General features: G+C 37.3%; 1 protein-coding gene across 3 annotated transcripts; it reads right to left on the reverse strand.

Annotated features, from left to right (window-relative positions):
* Window positions 1–500: 500 nt before the first annotated feature.
* Window positions 501–15,747, reverse strand: LOC111799951 (exocyst complex component SEC10b). Of its 3 annotated transcripts, none has more exons than XM_023683486.2 (26): window positions 15,590–15,747; window positions 14,313–14,385; window positions 14,072–14,167; window positions 13,699–13,953; window positions 13,531–13,605; window positions 13,040–13,141; window positions 12,864–12,914; window positions 12,639–12,744; window positions 8,703–8,807; window positions 8,334–8,425; window positions 7,227–7,395; window positions 7,074–7,150; window positions 6,865–6,963; window positions 6,683–6,773; window positions 5,855–5,940; window positions 5,605–5,778; window positions 5,366–5,419; window positions 5,139–5,267; window positions 4,920–5,012; window positions 4,689–4,835; window positions 3,894–3,991; window positions 3,503–3,587; window positions 3,260–3,318; window positions 1,280–1,378; window positions 1,110–1,193; window positions 501–997 (listed from the first exon to the last, which is right to left on the reverse strand). In XM_023683486.2, exons 3-26 carry the CDS (start codon window positions 14,165–14,167, stop codon window positions 919–921), a joined length of 2,505 nt encoding a protein of 834 aa, XP_023539254.2. In that variant the 5' UTR covers window positions 14,313–14,385; window positions 15,590–15,747; the 3' UTR covers window positions 501–918. The 3 variants fall into 3 exon arrangements, with proteins under 3 accessions (XP_023539254.2, XP_023539256.2, XP_086982365.1); XM_023683488.2 differs by lacking the exon at window positions 15,590–15,747 and adding an exon at window positions 15,442–15,467; XM_087126239.1 differs by lacking the exon at window positions 15,590–15,747 and adding an exon at window positions 15,353–15,394.
* Between the last annotated feature and the right edge of the window lie 2,771 nt (window positions 15,748–18,518).

Consider the following 18,518-nt stretch of genomic DNA (forward strand, 5'->3'; position numbering starts at 1 on the left):
CATGAGACAACGATTGAAATAGGAGGCGACAACACTACCTAAGGTTATATACTGTGAGCCGTTGTTGTTACTTTCTTGCTTGCTTATATAACGTCTCTTTAAAAAATCTCTCTGTCCTCGTTTTCTAAAAACCTTCTCTAAAACCGAGGCCAGAGACTCGAGCATACGTCGTTTGACCGTACGCGACGCAAGAACAAATTGGCTTAGCTCACTTGTCGTTGGAAAGTGAGTGCCGCACAATCGCAAGTCCATTGCCATCAAGAGTGCGATTGTGACAAGACAAGAACGTCTCTAGATAAAACTCTCATAAATAGTACTTAAAGTGGTGACTATCTACGAGCTTCTATCAAAACATAAGGACAAATTCTAACTTTTAGAACCCCGAACGTTCTCAAATTATAACCACAAACGATCGAATTGCAGAAACGCTTCAAACGAGATCTCTAAAATGATACAAATGAGGAACCGAGCAATGGAAGGGAAATCAAATGGAGAGAGCATTTAAACAAACCATCACACTATCGTTATCAAAGCCCCACACAGGGCAAATCATTTACAAACTTACAACAAACATGGGAAAATAATTGAGTTCCCTTCCCTAAAGTTACCTGTCCCACAAAGCCAACCTATGAACTCAAATCTTAATAACAAAGCTATGTCATACTCCTAACAACTTCAGAGAAATGCATTCAAACTTGGATTCTTTTCACAAACAATATAATGATAAACAGTGACCAAAGGATGAGAAATCTACTCAGCTCAGCTTTTCTGTTCATCAGTTGAAGCGGTGACCAATTCTATATCGGTAACGCTACTAATTCGGGTGTGTTATGATGTCATGCAGCTTGTACAGAGCTAAATGGATGCTAAAATACAAGACTTACGAGGTTATAGCTCGGATTTAAGTCCAGTTTCCTATCAACTTGAGCTTTGCCATAGAGAACTGAGTCGGGATGCGAGTTTTGCACTCTTGTAATCCTCTCTGAGCTCGATAAACCTGATTCCAGACGAACAAGTTTGTATTATTACAAAGAACAAGGTGCCGAAAATGGCGTCACAATATTCTATAACCAAATGAATTTCGGACAAATCGACACAACCAACCGTACTTTTGTGCATCTTTTCGGATACTTGGGGTGCCCTCAAACAGAGTTGAAAGGCTTTCAGGAGCAACAATAAAGACATTGGCCAAGCTGGAAAAAGAAAAGTAGGCCAAACGAGAGATTAGCCATAAAAAATGGATGATGTAATGTAAGACATCTAGAACAAGCCTACTTACATGCCCAGTAACTCAAAGTTTTCATCAACAGAAGGAGCATTAAAACTGCGAACAAATTCTCCGTACTCCGTTATGTCACGCTTCAGACGAAGGCCTCCACTGTAGTCACGAAAAGCACGAGCACAGACGAATTCAGTGAAACAAATGCGATCTTAATCCGTATAAATACATTGGAACAAATAGACAGCAAAGGCTTATGGAACAGAAAAGGTGCAACTAAAATTCAAGAGATTTCTAGTTCTAAATTGTCAAATGATTGCTCAACTTCGTCACTTCCAACAGGAAGAAAAAGTAATTACAAATCGGTTTGTTCTTATTAGAAATTACTCGAATGATTCTTATTAAAAATTACTGGAATGATTTGATTAGCTTTAACCTAATTTAAAATTCATGCACTATGTTAAAGCTAGCATAGCTAAAGAAATATAGCCTAGGTAACAGCCCAAGCCCACCACTAGCAAATATTGTCTACTTTGACCCGTTATGTATCGCTTTAAAACATGTCTACTATGGAGAGGGTCTGGTCTAGCCCTACTCCGACCAGTGCCTCACACTGTCTAGTGACTGATGGCGATACCATCTGTAACAGCCCAGGTCCACCGTTAGTAAATATTGTCCGCTTTGGCCCGTTACGTATCGCCGTCAGTCACTGTACGGAGCGAGGCACTGGTCGGAGTAGGGCTAGACCCTCTCCATAGTAGATATGTTTTAGAAACACGATGCTGACGACAATACGTAACGGACCAAAGCAAGACAATATCTACTGGCGGTGGACTTAGGCTGTTACAAATGGTATCAGAGTTAGTCACCGGATGGTGCGAAGCACTGATCGGAGTAGGGCTAGACCCTCTCCATAGTAGACGCGTTTTAAAACCATGAGGTTGACAGCGATACATAATGGGCCAAAGCAAGACAATATTTACTAGCAGTGGGCTTGGGCTGTTACACCCTATGTGCCAACATGTTATACATCTGCCCTTCACCGTAACATCAGCTAGCTACTGGAAAATTCCAGAAGTCTGGCGGCCAATAGTTGCCAAACCTACTGCAAATGATTGTAAATATTTTTTTCTCTACTGCTTGTATACATGTAGGAATGCGAATGGATGTGTACATTTTTCCTTTAGTGCCCAGATTCTTTAAACAGTAATGACTATGAGCTCATAAGGTGAGCTTCCTCGTCTACACTCTCTACACACAACCACCTAAAATTTCTAGTTTATAGTACACATGTATGTAAAACAACACCACTTATCAAAATAAAGACCCAAAGGACCAAATTTACATGAGAGCTTGGTGTTAAGAATTTAGTAAACTAAGTTTAAGATAAAGATTAATATGATGCAGTGGTTCTCTTTTAGACTCTAAACAGATCGTAGAGGCTAAAGATGTCGTTACTCGGGTTTAACAACAAGCATTGTTGAATCATTTTCTAATTTGGTTGCACAGCCACATGGACCTTGTATCTTTATATATACCAACTTTGGTTCGAGATGGAAAAGCATTAATAATATTTTCATAGATTTCTCAAAGGTTTGGTGCACCAAATTTTTTTATCTCAATCCTTAGTGAACAAGACATCTCGTTGACAGATAAACATAACCATACATCATTACTTCGGGTAGATTATGTTGACCATGAGCTGTAACAGCCAAGCCCACTATTAGCAGATATTGTCCTCTTTGGGCTTTCCCTCAAGGTTTTAAAACGCATCATCTAGGGATTTCCACACCCTTATAAGGAATGCTCTATTCCCCTCTCCAACCGATGTGGGATCTCACTTGAGCCATTATGACTTTTTCCTTCAGTTGACGAATAAGCATATAACTGCACGTCATAACTTCAGCCAACATTCTATTGACCAATGGGCATATCCAAACATCACCCAGCAAAGGAATTGGCTAATACGATATACGATGTAACCATCAAGCATAGGAACATAACGTTTCACATGATAAACACTAGAAGATGGGCAGTTACCTAGGATTAAAAGTGAACTTCTGCCAATGGTTTAGGAGGCCTTTGTGCAACCGGTTTCCCTGCAATGAAAAACTTCTCGTTAATTTCTCTACATTGTTTCTCATTGATTCAACATATGCTAAGAAATTACAAGATTCTATCTGATGCAATTATTCTCTAACTTTATCAACAGGTAGTGCTTGGATATTAGATTGCAACCGAAACTATAACATCCGGTAAACCCAAGAACTTTCAGACTCATACCAGCTCAGTTAAGAAAGCCTGCTTGTTAAGGCCTTCAAGGGCAGTAAATGCAGACTCGAGCACGCGAGAAAGGTAAGCCACAACTCTGTCAAACAAAAGAAGATACATTGATTAGTTTTCTTTTTAAAAAAATGTACATCGAAGACAATGTTCAGTTATTGGGTAATCGTGAACTTCCAGCCTAAAATAACAAACTTCAGTCAACTGGTTTCCATGGATCCTTGCGTTGATGAATAAAGTTCGAAAGAAAAGTAATCGTTTTACATTTTTTTGGCTACAATTTTCAAATGCTCCCTTCCATGTTGGCACTATAAATTCAACATAACTTTTCAATTACAATTGTTTCTTCTATTTCAAAGACCATTTTGCAAGTTGTTTAAGTTGGATGTACCTCGTGCAAGCAATTGTTGGCCGATGATCAGGAGCAATTCCATCATCAGGAGACCGATAATCCGTAGCCTTCTGCTCAGCAGAAAGCAACCGTTCAACCTGCATATTGTTAATATCACAAGAAAGTATTACATTTGGATAAATTAGACGTATGTTGAGTCTATGGGTAGGGAATAAAATTCTATGCAAAGAATGACTGCAAAAGAAGTAATACATTGTAACGGCCCAAGCCCACCGCTAGCAAATATTGTCCTCTTTGAGCTTTCCCTTTCGGGCTTACCCTCAAGGTTTTTAAAACGCGTCTGCTAGGGAGAGGTTTCCACTCCAAGGGTGTTTCGTTCTCCTCCCAACCGATGTGGGATCTCACAATCCACCCCCTTTCAGGGCCCAGCGTCCTCACTGGCACTCGTTCCTTTCTCCAATCGATGTGGGACCCCCACCAAGTCCACCCCCTTCAGGGCCCAGCGTCCTTGCTGGCACACCACCTCGTGTCTACCCCTTTCGGGAAACAGCCTCCTTGCTGGCACATCGTCCAGTGTCTGGCTTTGATACCAACCGTAACAGCCCAAATCCACCGCAAGCAGATATTGTCCTCTTTGGGCTTTCCTTTTCGGGCTTAAACACATCTGATAGGAAGAGGTTTCCACTCTCTTATAAATGGTGTTTCGTTCTCCTCCCAACCGATGTGGGATCTCACACACATGAAATGAGAGAATGAATCAGCTTACATGCCTACAGCTTACACGCCTACGGATTCATTATTTCAACTGGATTCAGACACAAGGTAACAACTGACCTCAGCCATTACAGTTTCAATGCACTGTTGTAGTCCTTTATAAGCTGCAGCCTCTGCACTTGACATAGCTGTTGACATCTCTTCGCACGAAGCAGCATGGGCACCATCCACAGGAAGCAAGAGCCGGGAAATCGAGTTTGCGAAGTACTAACAAAAGAAAGTTCAAGTCATTTCTTTGCTTATTAAGGAGTTGGTCTCAATGTGGCTAAATAAAAGAAAGCATCGTCATACTTGCTGGACTATTGCCACACTACTACCACAACGTTGTACAGCAACCATGAAAGATTTGAAACTGCTTTCACCTGCTGCTGCAGCTGCTTCTGCCTGCACCATGATTTAAGACAGTTTCTCCTTTGTCACTTTAGTGTAAACTAAGGCAATACCTTCTACAATAATACAAATCTAAGACAGTTTCGAATGCAACAAAAAGAGTAATGATCAGATAATTACTGCAGAAGCAGCTGCAGCCGCCACTCTTCTACTAACACTAGTACCCAACACAAACCTCTCCCTCAAAGCAGCTGCTTCCGTCAAGCTATCCCTAGCCCGTTCGAGCCCATCTGTGATATACTGACTGACCTGCGATTACAAAGGAATGGGAAGAAAAAAAAAACTAAGTACATTCAGTGCCAAAAGGAAAAAATATGAAAGCTTGCGATTGACTCGATTCGACTTACTTCATCAAGCACACAAGTAAACACAGCTTTTACGTTGGTCGCCAAAGTAGCAGGCTGCAAGAAAATATGACGTTAACAAATGAAAGAAAAAGGTTCAAAATATATGTAATGAACGTTATCGCTCGTAGCCACTCTTTCTCCCCAAGTTACTGCTAAGATGAATTTCTGAAGTTTAATGTTTTAAAAATAATAATAATTTAGAATTAACAAAAAACACAAAAAAAAGGAATAAACATTACTTGAGATGAGAATAAAGTGCATCTAGAAATTGCTTCCTCATTCCAACGCACAAACTCTGTAACAACAGTAACAGATATTTGCTGAGGTGAAGTTGATACTGAAGCTCCTTTTGAACGTCCTATAGTACCAGATGACTCGGGAACCTGCTGATTCTCGGCGCGCAACTCCTCCATCTGCATAGCATGCACGTTTAGTTCCTGGTAAAAACATGTTGAAAACTCAATTCAAAACAAAGCATCTGTAGTAAACCTTAGCCTGATATAGCTGCCTGAGAGACGCCTGTTCATGCTCAGGATACTCTTCCTTGTGAACAGAAAACAAAGACTCCGTGAGGCCTGTATAAACCATTTAAACTTTATGTCAGCATGATAAAATAAAGTATTGGATATTGGATGAAGCTACTCCACAGGTAGGAGACTAAATAACTCGTTAAATAATACTAACATTAAAAAATAGCCTTAATCTTTCAAAAGTGTTTAAAAAATACAGTTGAACTTTCAAAAATGTTGTTAATGCCCTTAAACTATTTTAAAAAAATTCTTACCGTTAGTATGTGGATAGAAACTGTTTACCTGCACCTCATAGATCATCTCCTTTTCAATTTCCTCCTATGGCTAAAAAATTCTTCATTTCTCTTTTTTTTCTCCCTACTTGAATACCCTCTTAATCCCTTCTTTCATTGAGTTTTAGAGATTAAGGAATGAAAGAAGAGAATTAAGAAGGTATTCAAGAAGCGAGAGAAAAAAGATGAGAAACAAGGAACTGTTGAGCCATAGGATGAACCAAGAAGAGAGGGGATATTAAAGGCAATAACTTTTTTTAAAAAAAATTAAGGGTATTAGTGCTAAAAGTTCGTGAGTATTTTTTAAACGTGAAACTAAAGGTTTAGTCGATATACTAAACAAAATACTAACCGTTTCCATCCAAAACTAAAGTCAAAAATATTTTTAAAAATTTAAGGGCATTATAGAAACTATTGAATGTTTAGATGTATTTTTGAGACAAAGAACGTATTTTTATTAATTTAACCTACAGCTAATAAGCTTTCCAATATTTTTTGAAAATATCAGTTATTACCTTCAACGTCCAAATCACCACAGCCAACAGCTCGTAGGTCTCTTGCAAGCTCTTGTGTCTTCTCATATGCCACCGCCAGCATTCTAAGGTACTGAAAATACATACTCAAAACAATTACACAGTGACCAATATAGAAGATCAAATGGTAGTATAAACTTCAACATTGTAATAGGAGCACCCACTAACAAAAGCCCGCCTTCTTCCATTGAAGGAATATTCACAAGGGAAGGCTTCATCAATAACTTGTCTAAAAGAGCTGTGACCCGTTGCTCCAATACACGCTGTAGTTACACATCATAAAATCAGATTCATTGCTAATACAATACCGAATTCCTGCGTAAAAGATAAAATATTGAACAAGGCAGCTGAGAGAGATAATGCTGTAACGTGCCTGGACTAAGATCGACATAACATCGTTGGGAGAAGGAAATACGGCCATTATTGTTGCAGCTTCTTTTCGTACAGTATCTGCAGAACAAACGATCAAGATATTACAAATTCATTTACCAAAAGCCCAAATAAGTGAGCCTTTCCACTTTCTAACCTGTAATTTCTTTGTACAAGGAAGATAACCCACGAGCAACGTTGCTCGGGGTGGCCTGCAAACCCTGCTCACCAAGAACCAATCTGGTGTCCGCGTTCATAATTTCAACATCAATAAACATGGGACGTGTTGCTACATAATGTTGCATGGCACTAGTGCCTCTGTTAAACTGCATGGAAGTTTTCAGTGATCAAATATTTTTTCTGGAAAAAAAAAAGGTGCTAATTCTTAGATAAACTTGCATGTTTCCCTCCACAATTTACTCAATAACTCAATCATTATCAATGTAATACTTTATTAATTTGTATGGTCTAATTTCTTTAACTTAAACAGTTTGTTATCTTGAGAGTCCACACAACACGCTAAACAGAGACGTGTGTAATGAACAGCTCAGATGGAACATAACTCTGGTGCAAGAGAACGACAATGGATAATAAGGACAAGACGTGTCAAAATTCTAGAGCCTGCCCTTGGGCCCTCCTAAAAATAGGAATAATAGGGAAAGTAGAAAACTTGTAAATTAAAATCTGCGAAAACAATCTGCTGCTTTGAACTTGGACATTAATATGCAACCTAATGAGTGATCAACAAGCAAGGTTCATAATAGCATGAGTGATCAACAAGCAATGTTCGCTATTATAAACATACTTGAAAAAAGAAAAAGAATGAAAGATATTATGAGATCCCACATCGGTTGGGGAAGAGAACGAAACACCCTTTATAAGGGTGTGGAAACCTCTCTCTAGCAAACGCGTTTTAAAACCCGTGGAGGGAAGCCCGAAAGGGGGTGGATTTGGTGGGGTCCCACGTCGATTTGGAGAAAATGAACAAGTGCCAACGAGGACGCTGAGCCCCGAAGGGGGGTGGATTGTGAGATCCCACATCGGTTGGAGAGGAGAATAAAACCCCCTTTATAAGGGTGTGGAAACCTCTCCCTAGCAGACGGGTTTTAAAAACCTTAAGGGGAGGCCCGAAAGGGAAAGCCCAAAAAGAACAATATCTGCTAGCGGTGGGCTTGAGCCTTTAGAGATATCGAGTATGCAAGTGGGGCCGTGCAAATTCAGTGAAGAGATCAAGATGATGGCTGATAGGGGATCCATAAGATACCTGTGACAGAATTTTAGCACATTCAGCCATAGTAGATAGTTCTCTTCTTTGTGATGCTGCATCGAAACGAGACAGCAATCTATTCTCCAATTCTACAAAAGAAAAAAATACATTGCTCGTAATATAACCGACATTAGTAAGAACGGAACCATACAAATGTTTTTTTGGAAAAAACCATCATATTCAGGAAAATGTGCCACGGAAACTCAATATTAAGAAACAAAAGATCAATAGTTTCAACTTTGCTTTTCTTACTTTTTTTAGTTTTTCGTTCGGTGGGTGGGTGAGGGGGCATGACAGACTAGGTCTTAGGGTTAGCAATATCAAACATAATAAAGATATCGATACATTAAAATGAAGATGCCATACCATTACAGTAGTCCTGAAGGTTAGCAACTGCAACTTCTAAACCCCTGCTGGCAGTTGCATTTCCCACAATTCCTTGTCGTCCAATATCTTCCTCAGCAAATGATCCTAGAACAAATAACATGTAACAGTCACACAAAGTTGGCATAATGATTACAGAACCTTGAAATTAATTTCATAATAAGAAGATTTAAAAGGAATTGAACGTCCAAAACAATAAAACACAAAAGGATTCATAAATTATGGATTTGTGCAGTAGGTCCAAATGAATAGTGAATAGTTTGTTTTCTTCTGGTTTGTGAGTATATAGAGTTTGGCAATTCGAAGTACATGAAAATAGGCACTTGATTTTTGGGGGAGGTCCGTTCTTCCACATGAAATATAAAACTCAGAAAAGGAAAACCGTGACTTTTGTGCTGGCCCAAAATCAAGCTCTTTAAGAACATTTGATTCTGCTGGGGCACCTGTACCGCCCTTTACCATATTGATTCATCCCCTACTACTTCTTCACCGCACATTCCTCGATCCAGCTCAACTCCATGTGATATTTGTTCTGACCATATGGATGAGTCTGTGCAGGTTGATACTTCTCTAGCAGGTTCCTCTTTGCCACCCTCGACTTCTGATCCGACCTCTATTGAACCTACTGTTGATTCCTCTTCTTCTTTGGGCTCTCATCCTATGATCACACGAGCCAAAGCTGGTATCTTCAAGACTCGTCATCCAGCAAATCTTGGTATTTTGGGCTCATCTGGCCTTCTTTCTACTCTTCTTGCATCCATTGAGCCAAAAGGATTCAAATCTGCAGCTAAGAATCCTGCTTGGGTTGCTGGCATGGATGAAGAAATTCGAACTTTACAACAAAATGACACTTGGACTTGAGTTTTTCGCCCTGCCAACACCAACATCGTGGGATCTAAATGGGTGTTTCGCATTAAATATTTGTCCGAGGGATCTGTCGAGCGTTTCAAGGCTCATCTTGTTGCCAAAAGTTATACTCAAGTTCCTGGTCTCGACTACACTGACAGTTTCGATTCGATTGTCAAAGCTACCACTGCCCATGTTGTGCTTTCTATTGCGGTCACAAAAAAAGGTCTGGGCAACTTGATGTCAAGAATGTTTTCCTCAATGGCACTCTTATTAAACATGTTCATATGGAACAGCCTCCGGGTCATATTGATCCTCGATTTCCCATTCATGTTTGTCTACTAAAGAAAGCCCTCTATGGCTTAAAGCAAGCTCCTTTGGTTTCAGCATTTTAGCTCATTTCTTCTCCCACTTGGTTTTTCTTGTAGTCGCGTTGACATGTCCTTGTTTGTCTTTCACCAGCAATCTAACCTTATCTATCTGCTCCTTTATGCGGATGACATTATTGTTACCGACAACTCATCTTTTATTGAAAGTTTTACTCGCAAGCTTCATTGTGAGTTTGCTACCAAGGATTTAGGTTCTCTCAGTTACTTTCTTGGTCTTGAAGCTTCCTATATCACAGCATCTTTTGGGTCTTGAAGCTTCATTGTGAGTTTTCTTGGTCTTGAACTTCTTTGGGTTACGCATCTTTTGCATGACCTCAAGGGGGATATCACAGCAGCACTTACTCTTATATGACAACAAAAGTGCTATTTTTTTTTAGCTCTAATCCCGTTTCTCACAAGCGAGTCAAACATGTTGAACTAGATTATCATTTCCTTTGGGAACTTGTTATCCCTGGCAAACTTCGCCACAAAATGTACCTTCCCATCTCCAAGTTGCTAACATCTTCACAAAAAGTGTTTCTCGACCTCTCTTTGAATTTTCAGATCCAAGTTTCATGCTCGTTCAAATCTGACGCTCAGCTTGAGGGGGTGGTAAGGATATTTAACCTTGAATGTTTACCATATGTATCATATTTGACTGTTTATTATAGGCAAATATCTTGTATGATATTTAGCCTTCCATCACGGTTTACCATAGATACCATATTTGACTCTTTATTATAGACATTTATTAGAGACAAATATCTAAATATTTATCTTCCAATATGACTTATCCTAGGTATCATATTTGTCCTTTTGTTATAGACAAATATCTTGTATCCATTTATTACTGTTTTCATATTTATTCTTTACAAATCATTTGTAATTTATTTGATTCTGTAAGTGATTATAAATAGAGTGGTTTTAACGAATATTCTCACCCTTCCTCCAAATATTTCTCCGCTAACAAACCTGTCACGCAAAACTCCAATCTCTCGCCAAAAACTCTCTCCAGAATTCCATTTATAGTAAGAAGTTTGCCTCGCACAGTAGCTATTATAACAGCATGTAGAAATTCTCCATGAGTTCCAAGAATTGGTGAACCAAGGATTGTCTTTAAGAGGAGGTTGTCACGGTAAGTCGATTCTCACTTTTTTTTTTTTTTTTTTATCAAGTTGCACCAACATAAACAACATTTAGATTATGTGATCCATGCAGCGAAATAATATTGGCATATTTATTTAAGTTAAATTAAGTTAGGAATTAGAATTATTGAAGGAATTAGGAGAATGTCTTTGATAGGGCGAAGCACCTCGGTATAAGTGGAAAAGAATTCGAGAACGAAGGCAAGCCGGTTCAGAACTAGATAGAAACTTCGGCTAAGGCCAACCAAGTAAGTGGTCTTACTATCGGCATGGTTAGAAATTGATGTTGTATGATGACACGTGCCCCGTGGTTCCGCACATGTCATATGTTTGATATGTGTGAAATGTTTATCAAATGATGTGACTATGATATGTTCAGAAAATGATGTGTCTATGATATGTTATGAAATGATATGACTATGATATGTTTATGAAATGACATGACTATGATATGTTATGAAATGATATGACTATGATATGGTTATGAAATGATACGACTATGATATGGTTATGAAATGATACGACTATGATATGTTTATGAAATGATACGACTATGATATGTTTATGAAATGATACGACTATGATATGTTTATGAAATGATACGACTATGATATGTTTATGAAATGATACGACTATGATATGAATATGATATGTCTATGATATGATATGACTATGATATGTTATGTAAATGTTATAGCACGTGTTATGATGTGATGTGTTGATGATACAATATATGTTATGGTGTAACAAGTTTGGCGATATAATACATGTTATGACATGTTTTGTGATATGATAGGATATGATACATGCATGATATAATATGATATGTCGAAGGACATGCTATGTGCATGATATGACATAAGACAATGTATGGTATGAATGATACGATATTCAACCCCGATATTGCCTTAAAGGCTATGTGGTAAAATGATATGATATGAAGGAAAATGGAAGGAGTTATTTTACATGATTTAATAAATGAAAATGTTGGGACCTCATGCATCATTGTGTGTTACATGCATCGGGGAATCTCCCCTTTTATGATGGTACGGACACATACGTTATGAGACAGAAAAACGATCATTATGTTTATCATAATGCTGCTACGGTCACTATTCCTACCGGGTGTCCGACAATAGCACTAGGGAATGCTAGCCCGACCAGGAAAGGGGCCCAAGAGGTGTGCGAACCGACTGGTGGGTCCATACTCGCACGTGTAGGCCATGTATAGAATAGTAAATACACATCCAATTACCCGTTTAGGATAGTCGCCTAAGGGAATACGGATTAAAATGATAGGTTTCATTCATGATTATTGCGTTTGCATCTTGGGGTCACTTGTTAAGTATTTCTTAAAATACTCGAGCCACGTGCTATTTCTATTTCAGGTAAAGGCAAGGCACCCCGCAGATGACGGCATCGCAAGTCGAGACCATGCACATGCATAGGATAGTCATATTTAATTTTTTAGACTTTAGGTTAAATAGAAATCTATCACACTATTGGATTAAACTGAAACATGGTTGAACTTAACACCAACATTAATGATGATGACTTACGCAATTTTTGTGCAATTGAGGCTGCCTCTGCAACACGGCTATCATCAGAAAATAATGGTGAAAGCTCCATTAAGTCACCAGGGCTACCATTGAATTCCATCAAGTACTGCAGTGATTGATTATAAGTATATTTTTCATTTCATTACAATTAACTTAAAAATGTATAAAGAAAAAACACTAATTTCGAAAAACACAAACCAAAAGAATCAATGAACTTATCAGTACCTTTATCAACTCAATTGTTTGACTAGCAGTTTCCCTTTGGGCATCTGCACTCTGACGAGAGAAATTCAAGCAAATTAAAAAACTTAGTCCCAGTTCCCATAATAGTGGCATGATTAAGATTTCATGAATCAGTGATTCAAAAAAAATTAAATTTCATTGAGGACAAAAAGAATTACCTGCAGATGGTCTCCTATTTTCGCAGCAGTCTGTCCAACACTCGAAATACGTGAATCTAACCGTGCAAAACTGTCAAACAGGCCATCTACACCTTTTTCCAACTGTTGATTTTATGTTTGATAAATCAAACATTGAAACATTATCAGTTCCAAAATGCAAAAAAAATAGAGATTTTCAAGCTCTCTCTCCTAATGAAGGTAGAAAATCATATTAGAGGAAAAGAGTGTAACAAATTAATCAGATCGGTGTTACCAACAATACATGATGGTGGATCTCCTTAATTACTATTGAACCTTAACTGATAAATTGATTAATTAATTTACAGTAATAACTGCACCAAATGACTCCCAAATGAATGAAATAAAAATAAAAGTAGAAATTGATGTTGAATATTATAAATGCATCAGCATGACAGACACTCAAACTTTAAATGGTTGTGCATTTTAAGTTTTTATCATGACCAAAAAGCAATATGCTACAGTCAACAAACCTCAGCAAGTGTCTTGCGATGCTTGGAATCTTGGGCAGCAACATCTTTCTTGAGATTGTAAAGTTTACCGTCGATCTTTAACCAGAATGAAGGGGCAATGTCAAAGCCTTTCATATAGATTTATGATGTTTGGACGGAACTCTCATGGTTTTCAATAAAATTCCATACCTGTTTTCGAAGATCAACCAACTCTTGGCTGGAATCCTTGAACAAGGTTAAGAGCTTGTCGACTTCTGGAAACAAAGGAGTAGACAGCCCTTGGGAAAATTTAATTGTATCTGATTGTCCCCGTAAATGCCCATTAGAGAAGACATCATTACTGATGTTGTTATGTCCTTCTATTGAATCACTTTCTTCCTCTTGAAATGATGGAAGGAGATCATTCACCAAATTTCCAAACAATGCATCAAAGGAAAAATCACCCTACAAGTCCAATATATAAGTAAGCTCCTTCCAAATTCATAAGAAGATAAATAAGATGGCCATCTCGAGTGGTGTATTAATTGCTTGGGTAACTTAAAGTCGTCGACATGGTCTTTACCTTAAAGTCGTCGACATCCAAAATGAGGGGAAGTGAACTGACAGATGGATTTTTTGAGTGCATGTCTTTCTTGGACCCATCTCTAGCCTCTCTCATCTAGTTTGCAGAGAATATATCAGAGAAATAATGTGATGATGTGATTCTATTAATATGCCATTCAAGCTTAACTGATAGAAGTTGCATCCAATTCGAGTTTCCATCAAATGAACAAAACTATTGTCAAATCTAGTAAGAAGCTGACCTTTTAACAAAAAGGAAGAAATTATACAGATCCAGATCCCTTTAAGTGTTCTTCAAGTTTGTAAGCTACAGGTCTGGAATAAAAGAATACAAGTTATCAACAAGGAAACTAGTCGATCCATTTAAACCTAGTGTTGAAAAAAAAAAAATCAGAGAAGCAACAGCAGTATCAAAACCAAGCCGTAGAACAGCCCAAAAAAAGATGAAATCAAGCCATGGAATGCCCAAATGCACCAATACCCGAAAAAAAAAATTTAAGCACGTTTTCATCAGAAAGTGTAATTCATTAAAACCTTACTAATCCCATTTGGTTCAAAACCCTCCAAATTGATACAGGTTGGGTCAAAAAAAGTGAACAAAAGTATGAACAAACAAAAATGGAATGAAAATGAATCAGTCCTTTCATGTCATGAAGGAAAACTTACTAGTTACTCATCCCAACAAAATCTAAAACCCTTGCAACAAACAGTGACATTACATCGAAATCGGTATCACACCCATTAAAAGAATCCGTTCGTTCATGTAGTTACTTCAAACTTAAATCCAGGAAAGAAAAAAAATCTCCAGTTTAAACAAAGCAACATACTAAAAAGCCATGAAGTTTTAGACACTAATGACAAGCAAAAACTCTACCCAGATAAATATGTACAGTGTTGTGGTAAATAAAGCATCTATTGCTTCAACTTAAACCAGTTCACAATTTTATTAAAAATCCACGAAGATCTCTGCTTTTTTTCTGAAATGGATTCTTCTCTTTGAGGTCAATATGTCCGCTTTGCACTCTTATATTCAAAAGCCCAAATGTGTTCCAAATTCACCACTAAATCAACAAGTCAAAACTTCACACAAGTTCATCCAAATTCACGATATTAAATCATATCAAATTCGGACGGCGCTAATAACTAAGCCAACATTTCCATTTATCGGTTCTCATCTTACAAATTGACTACGATTCAACAGCAGAGCTGTATCTCTGATGACGAAAAAGTAACTTTACCATCCAAAAAAACAAACATGGCTAAATTTAGCAGTCAGACCAACCTGTTATTGTGCTGGCAATTCATAAACCAAACATCCAGAAAAAATAGAATTAAGAAGGAAAATTAAACTAATTACGAACTAGAGCAGACCTCACTTGCCGAAACAAAGCCTGGTGACAAGAAGGGGAAGACGCCAGAAGAGTTAAAATTGATCTAATCTAGGCAAGAAAAGGGAGGAGCTGCGCAATCAAACAGGGAGTAATTGCAGCGTATTCCGACGGAAAATTGGAAGAAATACCTCTCGACGGAGACGCTGAGCGGCGGGAAGAAGGAAGGAGAGAGCTATTGGTTCGTGGTTTGATGGTGGTTTCTGATTTGGTTCTGGTTTGGGCAGCCTTCAGAGAAGAAACGGACGAAAACTACAATGTAAGAACCAGACCATGCCAAATGACCGTTTCACCCTTTTAAAAGTCTTTCAATTCAGCAACGTTCAATTTTATTCTCCTACTAATTTTATTAATTTTATAAAATTAATAAAATTAGTCATTTTTATTGACTGATCACAACATCTCCAATGGTAAAATTGGATTAAGAAAATATCCAAAATATAATAAAAATAAAATAAATTAATAAGAGACGAGGTTGAGTCCCTGTTTAGCTCGGTTTTTCTCATTTTCAACCTAATTGATAGAAGAAACAAAGAAACTCGTCAGATTCTTAAATAAATACCTTTTTAACGTAAAAAGGGTAAGTTTTTCTTCGTACGTAAAATCTTGTTATACTAAGATTCTCCTAACTAAATTGTGGGACGAGCACCACACCAATGTGTTTTTTTTCTACGTTGCAGGTCACGTCTTCCCCCGTTCGAACAAATTTTATCATTGTTATCAAGTAAAAGTCAAGTGCATTTACTCTGTCTAGATTTTGAGAACAATAGTTAGCTGCGTTTGTGAAGAACGCGTGAGGGAACACCTACTCGTCCTAAGAAAGACAATGAGAGGAGGAGATTGTTAAGCTAAAAAACTAACGAGCGAAATGGATTGACGTTTAACCTATATCTTTAAGAGGTTAAATATTTAAGGACCTTTCGTAAAAGTCTAAGAGGAGAAATTGATTGAAGATTGAAGGGCGGGAAATATATATATATATATATATATATATATAAATACTTATCATTAGTATCACGTTTAAAAAATACTCAGATAATTTTTAGATGTAACATTAGAAAACTCGAAGATAATCTACGAGTTGTCGATGGATGGATTTCGTCCACACATTGACGGTATAAATTTTTTAACTTTACTTTATAACCGTAAATAAGGTTAATGTTACTTTTAAAATTTTATTAGTATTTTTTTTTTTTTTTTTTTTTTTGTTAAATCGAAATATATTAATAAAATTTTAAAATTCAAATGTATTTTTGGTGTTTTTTAAATAAAGCACCGACCGTTGTCGTCCAAAACTAATATATATATATTTTTTTTTTTAATTTCAAGATATATTCGTAAAATATAAAATTTATGAATATTTTTATTAATTTAACGTTGAAAATTACATGTCTTGGTGGGCTTTGAAAAACAGTGGGCTGGGCCCTGGAGCAAACGAAGAAGGGACCTGGGCTGGGCCATGAACCGTTGGGTCTTATTTTAATTTTGTTTTAATTTAATTATTATTTGAATAATATGGTTGAATTTGTGCGCAATTAACCTATAATTGTTGAACAAATAAATATTTTTTAATTTTAAAATATATATTTTTATTATTATTATTGATGTTAAATTCACATTGATAATACGTCATTTTTATTTATCCAAAATTCTAATATATATATTTTTATTAATTTACAAAAATTAAAAATTAACCAAAATTTACCTTAAAAATTAATTAAAATGAAAATTTTAAAAGTATATCGATCTAGATAAGATTTAAAATTGTTTTCGTTAATATATTTTTTTGTTTTATTATTATTATTATTTAAAGTTCTTTTAAATAAATAAGTATTTTTTTTTAAGTCCCTTTATTTTATTTTTATTAATTTTTTGCCCCAGGTGCCCCAACAAAAGTCATTGACTTTAATTTTAATTAATATTTGCCCAATTTAATAACCAATGAATTATTATGGTTGTTACAAATTAATAATTCACTCTCCATAATTTATATGCTTTGCAAATTATATACTTAATTGCGTCATCCGTCAAGTATTTATAAATCTAAAATTATTTATTTTATATAACGCGCAAATTCAAGTACGTCGTTTGAATTATTATCGGCTTTCGTTTTCGTTTGCTCGAGAATATTTTTCGATTAATTATAGAGAGGCATGAGGCCTGTTTTAACGTGTTTTCAAAGATAATCAGCTAGGTTGATTTTGATTCTGAAAACGCTAAATTGGATCAATCGAAGAATGGAAAACGTCAGAGAGGTGTCCTAGTTCGTAGAGTCTCTTGACTCTCGAGTAGTTGAGAATGTTATGTCAAATAGGACCTGTGACGATGAAGGAGAAGAAGAACCGAAGCCGCTTTACCGAGTTGACGAGGGGATGAACAATAACTTCTCATTTTTTCTTAGAGAAGCTTTCTATAGGTAACATGATGTAACAGTCCAAGCCCACAACTAGCAGATTAAGTTCGATTTGCTCAGTTACAAATGGTATAAGAGCTAGTCACCGGACGTTGCGAGACACTAGTCGAAGTAGAGCTAGACTCTCTTCTCAGTAGACACGTTTTAAAACCGTGAGGTTGATGATAATACGTAACGGGTAAAAGCAGACAATATCTGCTAGCGGTAGGCTTGACCAAGACCATTTGCATATTGTAACGACCCAGATCCACCGCTAGCAAATATTGTCATCTTTGGGCTTTCGCTTTCGGGCTTCCCCTCGAGGCTTTAAAACGTATCTACTATGGGAAGGTTTCCACACCCTTTATAAATGGTGGTTTGTTCTCCTCCCTAGCGAGGACAATATCTGCTAGCGGTGGATCTGGATCGTTACAAATGGTATCGGAGCCAGACATCAGACGATGTGTCAGCCTTCTCGTTGTTCCCCGAATGGGGTAGACACGAGGCGGTGTGTCAGTAAAGACGCTGGGTCCCAAAGGGATGAATTTGGAGCGGACCCACATCGATTGGAGGAAGGAAAGAGTGTCAGCGAGGACGTTGGGCCCCGAAGGGGGGTGGATTGTGATGTCCCACATTGATTGGGGAGGAGAACAAATCACCATTTATAA

This window comes from Cucurbita pepo, chromosome 8 (genome assembly GCF_057944985.1).
Source record: "Cucurbita pepo subsp. pepo isolate OVF chromosome 8, ASM5794498v1, whole genome shotgun sequence".
Lineage (NCBI taxonomy): Eukaryota > Viridiplantae > Streptophyta > Magnoliopsida > Cucurbitales > Cucurbitaceae > Cucurbita > Cucurbita pepo.

Excerpts from the sequence above, each read along its gene's own strand:
- LOC111799951 (XM_023683486.2), bottom strand. The coding sequence starts at position 14,167 with ATGAGAGAGGCTAGAGATGGGTCCAAGAAAGACATGCACTCAAAAAAT. Across the intron at positions 13,954-14,071 it reads TGGATGTCGACGACTTTAAG|GGTGATTTTTCCTTTGATGC; the intron begins GTAAAGACCATG and ends TTGGACTTGTAG. Across the intron at positions 4,836-4,919 it reads GTGTGGCAATAGTCCAGCAA|TACTTCGCAAACTCGATTTC; the intron begins GTATGACGATGC and ends TTCTTTTGTTAG.